This window comes from Nicotiana sylvestris, chromosome 6 (assembly GCF_000393655.2).
Source record: "Nicotiana sylvestris chromosome 6, ASM39365v2, whole genome shotgun sequence".
NCBI lineage: Eukaryota > Viridiplantae > Streptophyta > Magnoliopsida > Solanales > Solanaceae > Nicotiana > Nicotiana sylvestris.
Window position 1 is genome coordinate 78575369 of NC_091062.1, and position 21161 is coordinate 78596529.

The window sequence follows — 21161 nt, forward strand, 5'->3', positions numbered from 1 at the left end:
ACAAGAATGTCGTCAATGAACACTATCACAAAGGAGTCTAGAAAAGGCTTGAATACTCGATTCATCAGATCCATGAAAGCTGCCGGGGCATTTGTTAGCCCGAAAGACATTACCAGAAATTCAAAGTGCCCATACCGAGTCTTGAAAGCTGTTTTTGGAATATCCTGCTCCCTTATCTTCAATTGATGATACCCGAACCGCAAGTCAATGTTTGAGAAACACGTAGCACCTTGCAATTGACCAAACAAGTCATCTATCTTTGGTAGAGGGTATTTATTTTTGATTGTGACTTTGTTGAGTTGCCGGTAGTCAATACACATCCGTAGCGACCCATCTTTCTTCCTTACAAACAAGATCGGTGCAACCCACAGTGACACACTTGGCCGGATGAAACCCTTTTCTAGCAAATCCTTCAGTTGTTCCTTTAGTTCTTTCAATTCTGCCGATGCCATTCTGTAAGGTGGAATTGATATAAGCTGTGTGCATGGCATCACATCATCCCAAAATCAATCTCCCTGTCTAGTGGGATCCTAGGGAGATCATCTGGAAAGACATCCGGAAATTCATTCACAACTGGTATGGACTCGAGGCTAGGTGCCTTGGCATCGGTGTCCGTAATACGGGCTAAATGATAGATACACCTCTTCTTGATCATTTTCGTGGCCTTAGGGTAAGAAATAAACCGACCTTTTGGCACTACATTATCTCCCTTCCATTCAACAATGGGCTCATTAGGAAACTCAAGCCTCATAGTTCTAGTCCGACAATCAAGTTTGGCAAAACATGAATAAAGCCAATCCATTCCCATTATTACATCAAAATCGACCATCCCCAATTCAATAAGATCGGCCATGTTATCCCTGCCACGCACCGTAATGACACAACCTCTATAAACTCGAGTAGCTATAATAGACTCACCAACTAGAGTAGATACCAAAAATGGCTCATGAAGCTGGTCCAGTTCTATCCCAAATTCCATGGCAACAAAAGGGGTAACATAGGACAAGGTGGAACTGGGGTCAATAAGTGCATACACATCATGAGATTGGACAGTTAGAATACCTGTAACAACATATGGAGAAGCCTCTGCAGTTGGGAGACCACTCATAGCATAGAACCGACTGGGTCCTCCCGAACTCTGCGCACCACCCCTAGCTGCACCACGCCCCGCGGGTGCTAGAGTAACTCGAGCTGGAGAGGGTGCTGAAGATGTAGCAGTTACTGGACTGGATGAATGCACTGTGCCCCTACCCGTACCCTGGCGGGATGCATGACAATGCCTCTGAATGTGGCCCCTCATCCCACATCCATAGCATATGGGTAACTCCATGTAGCAAATTCCTGAGTGCATCTTCCCGCACCTAGGGCACGAGGACCTCTACTACTACTGGGATCTCTATCCTGACCGACCTCGCTTGTGGGATCCCTTGTTTCCCCGACTGGGCCTAAAATGACTCCTTTGCTGCTGCTGGCTGGGCCATGATGGCGGCGCACTGGCTGAAAACTGCATAATAGACTGGGACGGCCCTGATGATCCTCCCCGGAAAGCTGATCTTCCCTCACCTACTGACTCACCCATGTTGCTCGTCGACCGAGCCTTTCTATTACCCTCTCTCTCCATCCTGTTCTTCAGTTTATGGTTCTCTATGGCCTGAGCAAATGCCACCATCTTCTAATAATTCATGTCAGAATTCAAGGCAGCTATAGAAGCCTCATTAATAGTCAAAGGATTAAGGCCCTGAACAAACCGGCGCACCCTGGCCTCCATTGTGGCAACATGTGAATAACATACTTGGACAGGTGGGCAAACTCCATGTGGTACTCCCATACACTTCTGCTACCTTGCTTCAGATTCTCAAACTCTGCTTCACGGGCTGCCTTTGTCTTAGCAGGCAGGAAATGATCTACAAAGGCATCGACAAACTCACTCTATCTCGCCGGAGGGCTCCCCTCATCACGAGAATCTTCCCACAACTCAAACCACGAATAAGCCACCCCTTTCAGACGGTAGGCAACCAACTATACTCCCTCTATCTCAGTTACACGTATAACCCTGAGGGTTTTATGCATCTCATCAATAAAATCCTGGGGGTCCTCTTCTGGATTTGCACCCATAAACACTGGAGGGTCTAACTGAAGAAATTTGTTCACCCTGGAACTGGTGGAATCCCCTTGCTGGCTAGATGAACTGGGTGCGGCATTTGACCTCTGGGCTTAAGAGGCCACTAGCTGAATCAACATCTGGATAGCTCCCATAAGATCCCCATAAAAAATATCGGAACCGGAAGCTGGGGCTGGAGGCGGGACAGGAATACTGGCGGGAGGGATGGTGGTACCCTCCGTAGATATAGGAACTGAGGTAATCTGCTCTAGAGTAGAAGAATCAGGCAGTGTGATAGCAAGGCGATTATCCTCACCCGCGGTATCAAGTAGTGAATTGTCGGCCACTCCTGAGGTAGCATTGACTTCTTGGACATTTCTCGCTTTCTTCTTAGGTGCCATGTACTAAAAATTGAAGGAATGCACTAGTTAGAGGAGGAATAGTTTCACAATTGCCGCACGATCCAGAATATCAAAGAAGGGTGTTATTCCTAAATACCTAAGTAGCCTCCAACTTATAGATGTGGTCGACTACACACCGATAAGAAGGACTCTACTAGACACGACTCTAAGAAATCCTAGGACACTTTAAAACCTTAGGTCTAATACCAAGTTTGTCACGCCTCAACCTCAGGAGGCCGCGACTGGCGCTCAATCGAGTGAACCCAACTGAGCAAGCCCTTTGACACCTTCTACCCAAATCAGTATGATCAAGAAATCATGCTTTCATTTTAATTAGATAGTAGGGAGAGATTGAACATGAAACATTGCTAGTTTATTTTATATTACAATCCTTAAACCATAGTTATATTCCCAAAACATTATGCAGTTACAATTTAGAGGAAACAAGAGTTAAGAGTTACAACATAGTCTAGTGACCCATCCAATACCCGTACATAACCCATACAAACGTCTACGGAGCCTCTAAGGATACAAAAGACAGTTATGATAACACCGGCAACAAGGCCCCGGCTATACCTCAAAAGTGGAAATTTTATAACAAAAAGTGTACAACATAACCCCTGAAGGAAAGAGGCTCACCAAGACTTCTGAGAGGAGGATACTCCGCTACCTACGATCAGCACAGTCCGCTATAAAACCACCTACATTCATTAAAAAATGTAGCGCCCCCGGCAAAAGGGACGTTAGTACTATGGAATAGTACTAGTATGTATAACTAAACACCATCTTGTTAGAAAGAACAACCATACAAGAGTAAAGAAATCATAAGGACTAACAAAGCTTCAAACAATTACCATGTTATCAAATAAAAGGTCCACATAGCTTTCACATAATTTCCATAACTTTAGGTTGAGGCATTCCATATTGTTGCATCATCATTCACAGTACCACCGCTTTCTTTTGCGGAGTCCGATCATGGCCAGATCGGCTAAGCTGCCTCATTTGAGACATATACCTCATTCACTATTTCATTCTCACCTTCCGATTTCAATATCAACACAATACCACCGTGTGTGTAGCATGACGTCCGATCATGGCCCGATCGGCTAGGCCGTATTATCAAGACGTTACCCTTTTCCACTAATCATCTTACTTCAATTTTTGTTTCACATATATTAGTTTATCGGCACTTGGGACAACAGTTACCACATCATACTTGACACTAGGACACATTTCATAACTCACGTTTCACATTATTTCCAATTTCAATATTAACCTTGCCATTTGAGATCATAGGCACATACAAGAGCAACTCAAGTTGTATGAATGGAGAGAATTTCACATAGTTTGGCATAATAATCTCAATTTAAACTTGACTTTGAATCTAGGCATTTTAGCACGTAGTTCACATCTTTTACACATTCTCAATCTATCAAGGATAGAATATTCTGCACATTGAAACACACCTTCCACATATAATCTTGCAATACCAATTCACTTGAAATAACAAGCACAACATCTATAAATTTTTAGACTTACAACATTTATATGGACGCCATGGGAGCTCAATTTCTAAGAAGGGGGGGGGTTTAGCCATACATACCTCAATAGAGATTTCCTTAAAATTCTTACAATAATTCTGGAACTTCCTAGCAACTTCGATCTATTTTATGAGGATTACAAATTGAACCAAGAATTAGAGACATGATTAAGATTCTAGCTCATTTGAGCATATTATTAAGCACTAAGTGTGTATTGTGATATTTAGACCTTTTTGTGAGAGATTTTATCATTCTACACCCCATTGTTGCATTTTTAGTTCATAGTCTCCCCCTTACCCTTTTCATCGTACATGCATGCAAGAAAATCCATTCTTATACTCATGAACCCACTTGCTAATTACTCATTCTGGTGTGAATTTTGAAATCAAAGGTTAGGGCTCAAGTTCTTACCTCTTGGGGTGAAGGCCTAGCAGCTTTACTTGATAATCTTCAAGGGTTTAGGCAAGGATTGTGTGGGGACTTGATGAAGATCACTCTCTCCCTCTAGAACTTCCTTTCTCACTCTATTTACAGTAAAATAGCGTAAAAGGGGTCTAATGGGATATTTTTAATGGGATAGGGTCGATTTTTAAAAGTTAGAAAATAGGATCCCCAACACAATCTGCGATCGCATAATGGACATGCGGTCCGCAAAAGGGACCGCAAAATGGCCCCCAAAACCTGAAGAAATTGCCCAGGTATGCGACAAGAATGCAATCCGCACACCTATTCTACGATCGCATAATGCATTGCAGAACTGCCCCTCGCAAAATTCCAAGGTGATTGTGCGATGACTATGCGACACGCATATTGATTATGCGATCGCATAATTGGCTGCATAGTTGACCTCAAAATAAACCATTAAACTGCCTCAATCTGCGGCGACTATGCGGTTCACATAGCTACTACGCAAACGCATAATGGACTGCAGAAATGCGCTTTTTTGAAAAACATTATTCCTTAAATATTTAATGCACAGATCAATCCAAAGGGTCCAAATCGCGGCGAGCAAGCTCACCGCGAAAAATCTTACGAATTTCTAACACACATTCCTAACTTGGCACTACGAGATCTCGGGTTTTTGAGCAAAACTTTTCACGGGGCCTTACACAATCAAATATGAAGGGAGAAATATCCTGCACCACATCTGTAGTACCATTACAATTCCTCAATTCCCAATTTATAACAACGCTTCACGTCGCATAAGATTGAATAAGAAAGAAATAAAGGCATAAGCCTTAAAGGAATCAAATCGCACGATGAGGAATCAAGAAGAGAAGTGCTCCTAACAACCCTGTAGCCTCTCGAAGATAAGTATAAATGTCTCCATACTGATTTGCCAGACTGTACTAAACTCGCTCATGACTCGTGAGACCTAAGTGAACCTAGTACTCTGATACCATGTTATCACGACCCAAAATCTATTAAAGGTTGTGATGGCGCCGGACACTGCTGTCAGGCAAGCAAACAATAAATAATTACTTTGATTCTCATTTTAATATTTCTGAAATTGTAGTTTTCCTCCAATTAAATAGTAGAAGATGGAAATTTCAAAATAAATAATAACGTTTTTACAAATTTCAATACTAAATAACCCATACTCACCCTAATCCGGTGTCACAAGTGCATGATCATCAACAAGGAAAAATAACATAAAATATATTTTTGTCCGGAATACAACTTTGGACAGGAGGGACAAAAATAAATACTCTAAAGGAGACTCTGCTGGTTTCGGATCGTAACATAAGATGCATCTCACCTAAGTCCTCGTATCAACCACGCCACTGCGCCCACAAGGCCATTAGACGTACATGTGCATGTACAACAAAATGTTCATCAAGTGTAGTATGAGTAGGAAAACAACGTGTACCCAGTAAGTATCTCGTCTAATCTCGAAGAAGTAGTGACGAGAGGTCGACTCTGACACTTACTATGGGCTATTCATAAGATGTCAATGATATGATTCAAACATGAGTTATATAAACCAACTGTAAGCCCATTATTTGAATTAAGTAAGCAATTCTTTTATAATAAAGAAATCTCCAAGTTTATTTCTCATCATTTAACAATTTGTCATAGGTCAATAAGGCAATATCATTTATTATAAATTCCAAAGCAATCAATTCAATCATGCGTAAGTCATGCCAAGGTCGTACGACCTGATCCAAATAAATATTAAACTGTGCACAACCGAGGGGCGAACGACACGAACCAATATATAAATATAAATTATGCACTGCCAAGGGTTGAATGGTACAAACCATAGGTGCATCTATTAAACTGCCGAGGCAAGCGACCCGCTCCCATGAGAGTAATAGAAAATTATCCCGCTCACGAAATATAATTGCGACGCAGTTACATATAGATTTCATAAGTTATTATAATATTCCTCAGTTCTTTTCGAAAATACGAAGTCCAAATGAAAACTTCTAATATCTCAAATTCTTCAATTTCAACTCTTTTCAAGATAATTAATAAGCAACCTCAATCTTGCTCATTCTAGAGGCCACAATAGCCATAAATCAAATAACAATATCAACAAGGCATGATGTAATCAAAAACTACCCGGACATAGGCATAGCTAGTAGCTACATACGGACTCTCGTCAGCTCGTGCATATGTAGCCCCCAAAAATATTAGCACAAATTAATTTAGTTCACCTATGGGGTTAATTCCCTCTTACAAGGTTAGAAAAGAGACTTACCTCGCTCCGAAGTTCCATAGCCGGCTCCCAAGCCTTTCCAACAATTCAAACCGATTCCCAACGCTCCTAAACTAGTCAATAAATGTGCAAATCCATAAATATATACTCCAATATTTATTATAATCCAATATACAATAATTTCCAACTCCGCTCGAAAAGTCGATAAAATCAACCCTCGGGCCCACGTGCCCCGTTCCAAAAATTTCCGAAGATAAACATTACCCATAATATCACGAACTCAAATATATAATTTATTCTTAATTCTATGTCCAAATTCGTGGTCAAAATCTAAAAATACCATTTTTTTTAGGTTTTCTACCAAAACCCCAAATTTTTACTAAATTTCCATGAATTTCCATGTTAAAATCTATATATAATCCAAGTATTTGACTTGCAATAGGTGGGAATCACTTACCTTGACATAGATGATGAAGATGGAGCCTCAAAATCGCTCCTAGGTCGTCTCTCATGGAGGAAATGAGATTAAATGAGCCAAACCCATTTTTTGCAAACTTATACACTGCCAGACAACTATTCTTCGGTTTCGCAGGCTTCCCATCGCGTTCGCTATGAACAAAATTCTCAAAAGCCATTTCCAAACCCTTCTCAAACAGCCTCTAGTATAATGATTATAAGCTTTTGTACAAAACTCTAAATAACAAATAATTTAACTTTCTGAAACCTAGACACCAAGATCTACAATTTCATGTTTTGATCATCTCCCAATTCCTTATAGCTTTCGAGATATAAGCTGCCAAAGTTAGCCCTGTGCAACACAAATTTCTTCTTTATCTTCCCGAATATCCTGTAGCGTACCAGCAACAACATTTTGTACACAAATCCAAATGCTAAAGGGTTTTGTTTTTCTGAAAACTAGACACAAAGGGCTACAACTTTTATTTTTGGATTATCTGAAAATTCCTTATAGATTGCGAGGTCTGAGCCTCTGAAGTCAGACCTGTGCAACAGAGATTTCCTTCTTTGCGAACGTGAAGAACAAAATCCCAGAAGCCAAATCCTTCTCGCGAACGTGAGAAGATCCTCGCGAACGCAAAGAACAACATCAGATATCAACAAATCAGAATCCAAAGTAGCCCAAAATGATCCGAAACGCACCCGAAGCCCCCGGAACCCAGTCCAATCATACCAACCTATCGCACAACATGAAACAAACTTGCTCGAGGTCTCAAATCACATCAAACAACATCGAATTCATGAATCACACCCCAATTCAAACTTAATGAACCTCAGAACTTCAAACTTCTACATTTGATGCCGGAACCGATCAAATCACGTCTGATGGACCTCAAATTTTGCACACAAGTCACATTCGATATTATGGACCTACTCCAACTTTTGGAATCAGAATTCGATCCCGATATTAAAAAGTCCACTTCCGGTCAAACTTCTCAAAAACCTTCAAATTTCTAACTTTTGCCAAATGGCCTCAAAATGAACTACGTACCTCCGAAACTTTTCAGAAACTTCCGGGGTATTAAATGCAGAGAGACGTGCGTCTAATCAAGCATCAGAAACTTTTCAGAAGGGATAAGAAAAGTTCCCGCCAAGAAAAAAATATTCATCAATTTCCTGATGACACTAAGATGTGCCATCAGAAAGAAGGGGGACTATCTATATAGGGTAAAATCGGTTAATATTAAATATTCAAATAATAGAGTGACACATGGAACCAGGGATGGACGAAAAATGAGACAAGTGGAAGACATGATTGGGGATGCAACTTTGGTTGGCAATGGGCAGAACCCTGAAAGGAATATTGCTAAGAAGGACAAACGAATATTTTCCACCCGATGACATTCAATAAAAAATATTCCTCAGTATTAAATTCACAATCCATTACAGAGAATTTTGACATTCATATCCTGTTGTTACACATTCATCAATGACCCCGATAATTGTCATTTCAGAGGGACTTGGTTCTAGGTAGCTATAAATATGTGATGACCCAAAAGGTCATCACTTAATTTAAAAGTAAATTCTGCGTTTCGAGTCCTCAAAAACCTCTTTCGACATCACCTCGATTTGCGTGCACAATCCGAGCGCATAGCCGAAAATCCATTATATGAGAATCTGTGAAAAATGATGAATTTTGAATTTAAAATGGATTTAAGTTGACTTCGGTCAACATTTTGGGTAAACGGACCCGGACTCGGACCTGTGATTTGACGATCCCGGAGGGTCCGTAGGAAAATACGGGACTTAGGCATATGTCCGGAATCGAATTCCGAGGTCCCAAGCCTGAGAAATGAATTTTTAAAGAAAATTATTTTCTGGAATTATTTATGAGGTTTGGAAATAAAATGTGTTTAAAACTTGATGGTATCGGGCCCGTATTTTGGTTCTAGCGCCCGGTACAGGTCTTATATGTGATTTAAGATAAGTCTGTGATATTTACAAAACTCATTTTTATGCATTAGAATTGATTCATTTAGCATTTATTGATGTAATTAAGTAACTTGTGGCTAGATACGAGCGAATTGGTGGTGGAATCAAGAAGTAAAGCGATAGTAGAGGCTGGAATTGTGTTCGTGGCATCGAGGTAAGTGTTTGGTCTAACCTTAGCTTGAGGGATTAGGAGTCGAGTCCTATTTGCTATGTGGTATTTGTTGAGTACGACGTATAGGCATGGTGACGAGTATCTATACGTTGGTGTCAAGCATGCTCGTGAGTCTTATATGTGATTATTATGACTTCGTTGTATTATTCATGCCTTGGTGATAATTTCTATTGTTGAGTAAAGTTTGTGGAAGTAATTGTGACATTTGAACATTGAGGAGCGTTGGCTCAAGTTATATAATGAAATGTGAAAGTATAAGTGGTAATTGAACCTTTTGGAGCATTGACTCAAGTTGTGAAGTGAGTTGAGAAGTAAAGGTGAAAAAAAGAGAAGAGAATCATTATATATCTCCCTTGCCGGGACTTGATTGTTGGTTCCCTTACCAAGATTCTGATTGTAGTTTCATTTATTCCCTTGACCTATTGTTTTTGATTTTTGTTTGGGTGAGGAAGAGAGTACGAAAGGTGATGCCGTGTATGATTTGTGAGGAAAGAGTGTAAAGCACGAAAGGTGATGCCGTGCCGCACGATGTACCATTCCGTGCCTATTATATTAATTTTATGGTGAGGATGAGAGTAAAAGAACAAAGGGTGATGCCGTGCAGTTTATGTTGATTCTTATGGTGAGAACGAGAGTAAAAGCACGAAGGGTGATGCCGTGCACTTGTCCTTGATTTTCCTGATTCTTGCTGATAATTGAGTTATGTTGTCCTTTATGTATACTTACTGATTTTTTGTTGTTACTTTATTTTATTTCGATGTTATAGATTCCCTTACCTTATTTACCTTGTGATTTGTTGCTTGGGTGAGGAAGAGTGTAAAGCACGAAGGGTAATGCCGTGTATTGTTTTGGTGAGAGAGTGTTAAAGCACGAAGGGTGTTGCCGTGTATTGTTTTGGTAAGTGAGTGTTAAACCACGAAGGGTAATGCCGTGCACTTGTCTTTGATTTCCTGATTTTTATTGATAATTGAGTTACAGTTTCTCTACATTTAATTGCCAGTGTCCTGTTTATATTTGTTGTACCTCGTAGCATGATTTCCCCTTCATATTTTCAATTGAACAGTGGTGATCCTCATATTTATTTGTTGTTCTTCTGTTATTATTCGATGTTTCCCCGCAACATGTTTCCCCCTCCCATACTTGACTGTATATTACTGTTCTTCTTTTCCGCTGTATATAGTTAAACTGCACAGGTTTATTTGGTAGTCTGGTCCTAGCCTCGTTACTACTTCGCCGAGGTTAGGCTAGGCAATTACCAACACATGGGGTCGTTTGTGCTGATACTACACTCTGCACTCTTTTGTGCAGACCCCAGTGTTGTAGACTTTAGACCGTAGTGAGATTGATGTTTCTGGTTCATCAAGCGATCCGAGGTAGTCCTAAAGGTATCCGCAGGCCTTAACGTCTCCTTCTATCTATTATTCCTGTTTCTTTCATGTATTTTCTAGAGACAGTGTTGTATTTATTTCTTTCAAACCTTATTTGTAGTACTCTTAGACCGTCTGTGAAGCGGTGACTCCTGTTCTAGGTTGTCTTGTTTAAACAATTGTATTGGTTATACTCAGTAAGTTTATTATTTTTCTTCCGCTTGATATAAATTCCGATGTCTTTAAGTTATTGCTCATAATTTCTTGTAAAGGATTAAAATGGGAAAAAGGTAATTTGTTCAAACAGTCGGCTTGCCTAGCTCACACTAGTAGGCGCCATCACGACTCCCGAGGGTGGGAAATCCGAGTCATGACAAGTTGGTATCAGAGCTCTAGGTTACATGGGTCTCACAGTTCACAGATAAGCTTAGTAGAGTCAGAGGGATCAGTACGGAGACGTCTGTATTTATCCCTATAGGCTACAGAATTACGAAAAACCTCACATTTATTCTTTCCTGTAGTGCGGTTTGGTTTCTCAAAGCTAATTGAATTTCTACTTTGTTCTTTTGCGGATGGCGAGAACATGCGCTTCCTCATCCACTGGCCAACAGCCCGAGCCCACAGCAGCAGCTCCTACGAGGGGCAGAGAGCGAGGCCGTTCTAGAGGCCGAGGTAGGGGCAGAGCTCAGCCAGTTGGAGCAATTTTGCCGGGTGTGGTAGCTTAGACCGGTGATGGAGCAGCTATGTCTGTCGATGCTTTGTGGAGATTGGACAGGTTTACCAAGCTCTTCACTACTACTTTCAGCGGTGCATCTTCTGAGGATCCCCAGGATTATCTAGACAACTATCATGAGGTTCTCAGGAACATGGGAATAGTGGAGACCAATGGGGTCAATTTTGCTACTTTTCGCTTGTCTGGATCCGTCAAGACTTGGTGGAGAGATTATTTCTTGGTTAGACCAGCCGGATTACCAGCTTTGACTTGGGAGCAGTTTACTCAGCTAATTCTGGAGAAGTTTCTCCCCATCACTTAGAGAGAGGCCTATCGGAGGCAGTTTGAGCGTCTCAGCAGGGTTCTATGACCGTTACTTAGTATGAGACCAGATTCATCGACTTATCTTGTCATGCTCTTATCATACTTCCCACCGAGAGAGAGAGAGGGTGAAGAGGTTCATTGAGGGACTTATTCAGCCGATTCAACTTCAGATGGCCAAGAAGACAGGGAGTGAGATTTCTTTCCAGGAGGCGGCCAATATGGCCAGGAGAGTTGAGATGCTTCTATCGTAGGGAGGTGGTCAGGGGTCTGACAAGAGGCCTCGTCATTCAGGCCGATTCAGTGGTATCTCGTCTAGAGGCAGGGATTCATATGGTAGAGGCCATCCTCCTAGACCTTTTTAGTCAGCACTCCAGGTTTCTCACGGTGCTTCAGGTGGTCATGGTTCCTATATGCAGTATTCTGATCAGCAGTCCTACAGTGCACCACTAGCTCCTATCAGTGAACCGCTGCTTCAGAGTTTTCGGGGTGGTCATTTAGGTCATTAGGGTCAGCAGTCTCAGCAGCCGAGGGCTTGTGACACTTGTGGTGATATAGGTCACATTGCTAGGTTTTGCCCTCGAGCACCGAGTAGCTCTCAGTATCAGGGTTCTTTTGCCAAGGTTTAGGCACCGAGTGTTCCACAGCCTGCCCAGCCAGCTAGAGGTGGGGGTAGAGGTGCTAGAGGTGGAAGTAGAGGTATTAGAGGTAGAGCTCAGGCCACTATAGGTGGAGGCCAGCCAGCAGCAGGCCATCCCAGAGATGTAGTTCAGGGTGGTGGGGCCCAGCCCCGATGTTATGCTCTTCCAGCCAGGCCCGAGGCTGAGGTTTCCGATGCAGTTATCACAGGTACTGTTCTAGTTTGTAGCAGAGATGCTTCAATTTTATTTGATCCGGGATCTACGTACTCCTATGTGTCATCTTATTTTGCACCGTATCTGGTCATACTTAGTGATTCTTTGAGTGCTCTTGTTTATGTGTCTACACCGGTGGGTGATTCTATTATGGTGGATCGAGTCCATCGTTCATGTGTAGTTGCGATTGGGGGTCTTGAGACTCGTGTAGATTTGCTTCTTCCGGACATGGTTGATTTCAATGTCATATTGGAGAGTTATTACCTTATCACGCTATCTTGGACTGTCATACCAAGACTGTGACCTTAGCCTTGCCGGGTTTACCTCGTTTAGAGTGGAGAGGGACTCCCGGTCATTCTACCCGTAGTGTTATCTCATATATCAAGGCTCGGCATATGGTTGAGAAGGGGTGTTTGGCCTATTTGGCCTATGTTCGTGATTCTAGTGCCGAGATTCCTTCCATTGATTCTGTGCCTGTTGTTTGTGAGTTTCCTGAGGTATTTCCTTCAGACCTGCTGGGTATGCCACCCGACAGGGATATTGACTATTGCATTTATTTGGCTCCGAGCACTCAGCCCATTTCTATCCTGATGTATCGTAAGGCCCCGCCTGAGTTGAAAGAGTTAAAGGAGCAGTTGCAAAGCTTGCTTGAAAAAGGTTTCATTAGACCTAGTGTTTTTCCTTGGGGTGCGCTGGTGTTGTTTGTTAAGAAGAAGGACGGATCGATGAGAATGTGTATTGATTACCGGCAATTGAACAAGGTTACAATCAAGAATAAGTATCCATTACTGATGATTGATGATTTGTTTGATCAGGTTCAGGGTGCCAAGGTATTTTCGAAGATTGACTTGAGATCTGGCTACCATCAGTTGAGTATTAGGGCATCCGATGTCCCTAAGACAGCTTTTCGCACTCAGTACGAGCATTATGAGTTCTTGGCGGTGTCATTCGGGTTGACAAATGGCCCAACAACTTTTATGGATTTGATGAACCAAGTGTTCAGGCCTTACTTGAATTCGTTCGGGATAGTCTTCATTGATGATATTTTGATCTATTCCCACAGTCGGGAGGAGCACGAGCAACATCTTAGAGTGGTTCTTCAGACCTTGAGGGATAGTCAGTTGTACGCCAAGTTTTCTAAGTGTGAGTTCTGGTTGAGTTCAGTTGCATTCCTGGGTCATGTTGTATCCGCAGAGGGTATTCAGGTTGATCCGGAGAAGATTGAAGTAGTCAAGAACTGGCCTAGACCGCATCAACTACAAAGATCAGGAGTTTCTTGGGATTGGTGGGCTACTATCGTCGGTTTGTGGAGGGGTTTTCATCTATCACAGCCCCGATGACCAGGTTGACCCAGAAGGGTGCCCAATTCAGATGGTCAGATGAGTGTGAGGCGAGCTTTCAAAAGCTCAAGACAGCTCTGACTACGGCACCTATGTTGGTTTTGCCCACAAGTTCAGGGCCTTATACAGTTTATTGTGATGCATCTCGTATTGGACTTGGTGCGGTGTTGATGCAGGATGGCAAGGTCATTGCCTATGCTTAACGGTAGTTGAAGATTCATGAGAAGAACTATCCGGTTCATGATTTGGAGTAGGCAGCCATTGTTCACGCGTTGAAGATTTGGAGGCATTATCTGTAGGGGTATTCATGGTTCGGTTTGGATCGGTTTTTCCCTAAAAAGAAACCAAACCAAGTAAGTCGGTTTTTCGAATATTAGAACCAAACCAAACCAATTAAGTCAGCTTTTCTCGATTCGGTTTATGTCGATTTTTTGTTTTTTTCGGTTATTTGTCAGTTGTTTCTTAAATATAAGACATACACTACCAAACACATATTCCGGCGATCACATTTTCAATATAACACTATCAAATCAATTGCCTTTTGAGAAATCTTTTATTTACCAAAATATATTGATGATAATTGAATTAAATAGTGATGAATAATTTAAGGACTCAATTAAAAATGTGTTATTTTTAATACGAAATGAAGTCTTACACTAAACAAAAGAAAACTACCAATCAAACTAGAATGTAAAGATAAAGAACTATATTAAAAGTGCAAACTATTAACATTTACCATAGATTTGTTGAAACTTTATATAACAATATACATATGTATAGGTGTAATAATATATTAGAAATAGATACTCCTATAATCGGTTTGGTTCGGTTTTTTTCTGATTAAAACCAAAACCAAACCAAATTTGATCGGTTTTTAAAATCCAAAACCAAAACCAAAACCAAATCAAACCAAAAGGTATCGGTTTTTTTGGTCAGTTTGGTTTGGTTTTCGGTTTGGTTTGGTTTTTGGATTTTTATGAACACCCCTAATTATCTGTATAGCGTGGCATGTGAGGTATTCACGGATCACAAGAGTCTGCAGTATTTGTTCAAGTAGAAAGAGCTAAATTTGAGGCAGAGAAGGTCGTTGGAGCTATTAAAGTACTATAATATCACCATCTTATATCATTCAGGAAAGGCCAATGTGGTGGCCGACGCTTTGAGTAGGAAGTCTGCCAGTATGGGCAGTATTGCTTATATTCCAGTAGGTGAGAGACCACTTGCTTTGTATGTTCAGGCTTTGTCCAACCAGTTCGTGAGGTTGGATGTCTCTAAGCCCAGCCGTGTGTTAGCTTGAACAGTCACTTGTTCTTCTTTATTGGAGCGTATCCGAGATCGCCATAATGATGATCCCCATTTGTGTGTCCTTAGAGATACAGTGCAGCACGGAGGTGCCAAGCAGGTTACCTTAGGTGATGATGGAGTTTTGAGATTGTAGGGTCAAGTTTGTGTGCCTAATGTGGATGGGCTTCGAGAGTTGATTTTAGAGGAGGCCCATAGCTCCCGGGACTCTATTCATCCGGGCGCCGCTAAGATGTATCAGGATTTGCGGTAGCATTATTGGTGGAGAAGAATGAAGAAGGATATCGTTGCATATGTGGCTCGGTGTTTGAATTGTCAGCAGGTTAAGTACGGGCATCAGAGACTTGGTGGTTTGTTCTAAAAGATTGAGATTCCTGAGTGGAAGTGGGAGTGTATCACTATGGACTTTGTTGTTGGACTCCCACGGACTTAGAGGAAATTCGATGCAGTGTAGGTTATTGTTGATAGGCTGACCAAGTCAGCACATTTCATTCCTGTGGCAGTCTCCTACTCTTCCGAGAGGTTAGCTGAGATCTATATCCGGGAGATTGTTCGTCTTCATAGTGTGCCCGAGCCTATCATTTCGGATCGAAGTACACAGTTTACCTTACATTTCTGGAGAGCTGTTCAGCGAGAGTTGGGCACACGGGTTGAGTTGAGCACAACATTTCATCCTCAGACGGACGGGCAGTCCGAGCGGACCATTTAGATTTTAAAGGATATGCTCTGAGCTTGTGTCATTGACTTTGTAGGCTCGTGGGATTAGTTTTTGCCTTTAGCGGAATTTGCCTACAACAACAGCTACCCGTCGAGTATACAGATGGCTCCTTATGAGGCTTTGTATGGTAAGTGGTGCCGGTCGCCAGTTGGATGGTTTGAGCCGGGAGAGGCTCGGTTGTTGGGTAGGGATATGGTTCAGGATGCCTTGGACAAGGTCAGGATTATTCAGGATATGCTTCATACAGCTCAGTCCAGGCAAAAGAGTTATGCCGACCGTAAGGTTCGAGATTTGTCATTCATGGTCGGTGAGCGGGTATTGCTTCGGGTGTCGCCTATGAAGGGCGTGATGAGATTTGGGAAGGGCAAACTTAGCCCTAGGTTCATTGGCCCGTTTGAGATTCTTGATCGAGTGGGAGAGGTTTCTTACAAACTTGCATTACTGCCGAGCTTATCAGCCATGCATCCAGTGTTTCATGTGTCCATGCTTCGGAAATATCACGACGATCCATCCCACGTGTTAGATTTCAGCACTATCCGGTTGGACAAGGACTTGTCTTATGAGGAGGAGTCGGTAGCTATTCTAGACCGACATGTTCGTCAATTGAGATCGAAGAGTTTTCCTTCTGTTCGTATTCAGTGGTGAGGTCAGCCCGCTGAGGCATCGACCTGGGAGTCCGAGTCCGATATGCGGAGCCGTTATCCCCATCTTTTCCCCGACTCAGGTACTTCCTTCTTCTGTCCATTCGAGAACGAACAGTTGTTTTAGAGGTGGAGGATGTGATGGTCATCACTTGTTTTAAAAGTAAATTCTGCATTCCGAGTCCTCAAAAACCTCTTTCGGCATCACCTTGATTTGCGTGTGCAGCCCGAGCGCGTAGCCGGAAAGCCATTATGTGAAAATTTGTGAAAAATGATGAATTTTAACTTTAAAATAGATTTAAGTTGACTTCGATCAATATTTTGGGTAAACAGACCCGGACCCATGATTTGATGGTCTCGGAGGGTCCGTAGGAAAATATGGGACTTGGGCGTATGCCCAGAATCGAATTCCGAGGTCCCAAGCCCGAGAAATAAATTTTTAAAGAAAATTATTTTCTGGAATTATTTATGAGTTTTAGAAATGAAATGTGTTTAAAACTTGATGGTATCAGACCCGTATTTTGGTTTCGGCGCCCGGTACAGGTCTTATATGTGATTTAAGATAAGTCTGTGAAATTTGGTAATAAAAGGACTTGAGATGACGTGAATCGGATCGTATTTGAGAAAATTGGAAAATTTGAAGTTTTAAGAAATTTCATGATTTTGATGCTAAATTCATAGGTGTTGATGTTATTTTAATGATTTGAATGCACAAGTAAGTCCGTATGATGTTTTTAGGTTGGTGCGCATGTTTGGTTTGGAGTCCCGAGGGCTTGGGTGAGTTTTGGATAGGCCACGGGGTGGATTTTGGACTTGAGAAATTGCAGATTTCAGTTGTTGCATGGCGGGCCTGCAAGCTTCGCATTTACGAAGCCTAGCTCGCAAATGCGGAGGCTATGTCGCAAATGCGAACAATAGCCCATGCCAGCTTACCTCGCAAATGCGAGGGATTGATCGCAAATGCGATCCCCCAGTTTTAGCCAAACGTCGCAAATGCGACACATTGTTCGCAATTCCCACTTCGCAAATGCGAAAACTGCTTCGCAAATGCAAACTTAGCAGAAGTCTAGGTTCGCAATTGCGAACCCTGGTCGCAATTGCGACATCTGCAACCTGCAATTTTATAACTTAGCCGAAAATCTTTCATTTTTCACACTCTTTCAAAACCAAAACACTCTTGGGTGATTTTTCAAAGGCAACTCTTCTTCCAAATCGATTGTAAGTCAATTTTAACTCGTTTCCTTCAATCTTTAACATCTTTTCACATGATTTCAACTCAAAATCAATGATTTTCATGGGGGAAATTGGGTGTTTTGGGTAGAACCAAGGTTTTTCAAAAATTGGGGATTTGGACCTCAATTTGAGGTCCGATTTCAAAACAAATTATATATTTGAGTTCGTGGGGGAATGGGTAATCAGGTTTTGGTTCGAACCTCAGGGTTTGACCATGTGGGCCCGGGGGCGATTTTTGACTTTTTGGGTAAAACTTTAGAAAACCCATTTTTATGCATTAGAATTGATTCATTTAGCATTTATTGATGTAATTAAGTAACTTGTGGCTAGATACGAGTGAATTTGTGGTGGAATCAAGAGGTAAAGCGATAGTAGAGGCTGGAATTATGTTCGTGGCATCGAGGTAAGTGTTTGGTCTAACCTTAGCTTGAGGGATTAGGAGTTGAGTCCTATTTGCTATGTGGTATTTGTTGAGTACGACGTATAGGCATGGTGAGTGTCAAGCATGCTCGTGAGTCTTACATGTGATCATTATGACTTCGTTGTATTATTCATGCCTTGGTGATAATTTCTATTGTTGAGTAAAGTTTGTGGAAGTAATTGTAACATTTTAAAATTGAGGAGTGTTGGCTCAAGTTATATAATGAAATGTGAAAGTATAAGTGGTAATTGAACCTTTTAGAGCATTGGCTCAAGTTGTGAAGTGAGTTGAGAAGTAAAGGTGAAAAAGAGAGAAAAGAATCATTATATTATCTCCCTTGCCGGGAATTTGTTTCTTTTAATGTTATCTCCCTTGCTGGGATGTTGATGCTTCTTACGATGTTGTTCCTTTGTCGGGACTTGATTGTTGAACTATTGTTCCCTTGCCGGGATTCTTATTATAGCTTCATTTATTCCCTTGCCCTATTGTTTGTGATTGTTGTTTGGGTGAGGAAGAGTGTTAAAGCATGAAGGGTGATGCCGTGTATGATTTGTGAGGAAAGAGTGTAAAGCACGACGGGTGATGCCGTGCCGCACGATGTACCATTATGTGCCTATTATATTGATTTTATGGTGAGGATGAGAGTAAAAGCACGAAGGACGATACCGTGCAGTATATGTTGATTCTTATGGTGAGAACAAGAGTAAAAGTACAAAGAGTGATGCCGTGCACTTGTCCTTGATTTTCCTGGTTCTTGCTGATAATTGAGTTATGTTGTCCTTTACGTTTACTTACTAATTTTCTGTTGTTACTTGATTTTATTTCGATGTTATAGATTCCCTTACCCTATTTGCCTTGTAATTTGTTGCTTGGGTGAGAAAGAGTGTAAAGCACGAAGGGCGATGCCGTGTATTGTTTTGGTGAGAGAGTGTTAAAGCACGAAGGGTGATGCCGTATATTGTTTTGATGAGAGAGTGTTAAAGCACGAAGGGGATGCCGTGCACTTGTCATTAATTTCCTGCTTTTTATTAATAACTGAGTTACGGTTTCTCTACATTTAATTGCTTGTTTCCTGTTGATACTTGTTGTATCCCGCAATATGATTTCCCCTTCCTATTTTCAATTGAACCGTAGTGATGATCATATTTATTTGTTGTTCTTCTGTTATTATTCGATGGTTCCCCGCAACATGTTTCCCCCTCCCATACTTGACTGTATATTATTGTTCTTCTTTTCTGCTGTATATAGTTAAACTGCACAGGTTTATTTGGTAGTCTGGTCCTAGCCTCGTCACTACTTCCCCGAGGTTTGGCTAGGCACTTACCAGCACATGGGGTCGGTTGTGCTGACACTACACTCTACACTCTTTTGTGCAGACTCCAGTGTTGTAGACTTCAGACCGTATTGAGATTGCTGTTTCTAGTTCTTCAAGCGACCCGAGGTAGTCCTGCAGGTATCCGCAGGCCTCGACGTCTCCTTCTATCTACTATTCCTATTTCTTTCATGTATTTTCCAGAGACAGTATTGTATTTATTTCTTTCAAACCTTATTTGTAGTACTCTTAGACTTTCTGTGAAGTTGTGACTCCAGTTCTGGGTAGTCTTGTTTAAACAGTTGTATTGGTTATACTCAGTAATTTTATTATTTTTCTTCCACTTGATATAAATTCCGATGTCTTTAAGTTATTGCTCATAATTTCTTGTAAAGGATTAAAATGGGAAAAAGATAATTTGTTCAAACAGTCGGCTTGCCTAGCTCACACCAGTAGGCGCCATCACCACTCCCGAGGGTGGGAAATCCGGGTCATGATAAAATACGTACTTCAACAACCATTGTAAGCGACGAAAATTCTGACAAACTTATGCTACACATTATTCGAAGCTCAATAATACTTTATTTTCAGTCTATTGATATTCTTATTGCTGTCTTCAGAAGCCTTGCTCTCAGAACCAAGCTGTTTGTTGTCTTATCTCGATTTCAACGCTGAGCCTTACATTTTATTTAATTTATTTACTATTTTGGGATCAAATCGATTCGCTTGTCTATTAACCACTAAATTCAACTATACTATTTTACGGGTAAATAAGTGGGTGTTCAGACAGTTTGGATTGGATATTAAAATTTTGGTTTAAATTTTCTGTTTTCAAATTGAAGAAATGACAATTCAAATCCAATCCAAATAAGCTCGAATTGGATCCGATTTTTCCAAATTCGATTTCGAATTAATCGATTTGAATATTTCAGATTTTCGGCTTTTGACCTATAAGTTTAGTTGTTACTTCTTCAAATATGAGCATCCAAATAAAGTATTCATATTAAATTGTCTAAGAAGCTCTTCATTCTTAGCGCAATCATCCAAATAAATTATTCAAGTAATGAAATCATTATCGAAGAAATACAACATAAATATTAATAAGGTCGTTTAGAATAAGCAATAGTAAAATCACATCCAAATAGAAAGCATTTTGACTGTAACTTAATATTTAGTATTAAATATATGAGATAGTGTCTAATGGATAGGGTAATGGACTTATTACTATTGAGATACGGATAATGGACTAATGTCTAATGAGTAACACTAAATATAAAGTATAAAAACTTTGGACTTTCAGAAAACGAAGAATATGAAGTACTAAATCCAATATCCAATCTGAAATCCAAATACAATCCGTAATCCAAAAATTCAAACCAAAATTCAAAAATTTGAATTTTGGTATGGATTTCGGGCTTTGCCAAACTATGTCCACCCTTACAATTAGCTGGTTTATAGCCTGCTAGGCCAAACTTCTAAAATCAGCTTATTTTGAAAAGTTCTTTTGAAAAGAATAGTTTGTGTTTGACTAATTAATTTGAAAATTATTTTTGAGCAGCAATTAGTATTTGGCCAAACTTTTAAGTGCTTCTAAGTGTATTTTCTCAAAAGTGCT

General features: G+C 41.0%; 1 protein-coding gene across 1 annotated transcript; it reads right to left on the reverse strand.

The window, feature by feature from the left end:
* Positions 1-490: 490 nt before the first annotated feature.
* Positions 491-1330, reverse strand: LOC138870815 (uncharacterized). The gene has a single exon (XM_070148656.1). It carries the CDS (start codon positions 1328-1330, stop codon positions 491-493), a length of 840 nt encoding a protein of 279 aa, XP_070004757.1.
* Positions 1331-21161: the final 19831 nt, after the last annotated feature.

Excerpts from the sequence above, each read along its gene's own strand:
- LOC138870815 (XM_070148656.1), bottom strand. The coding sequence starts at position 1,330 with ATGGAGTTACCCATATGCTATGGATGTGGGATGAGGGGCCACATTCAG.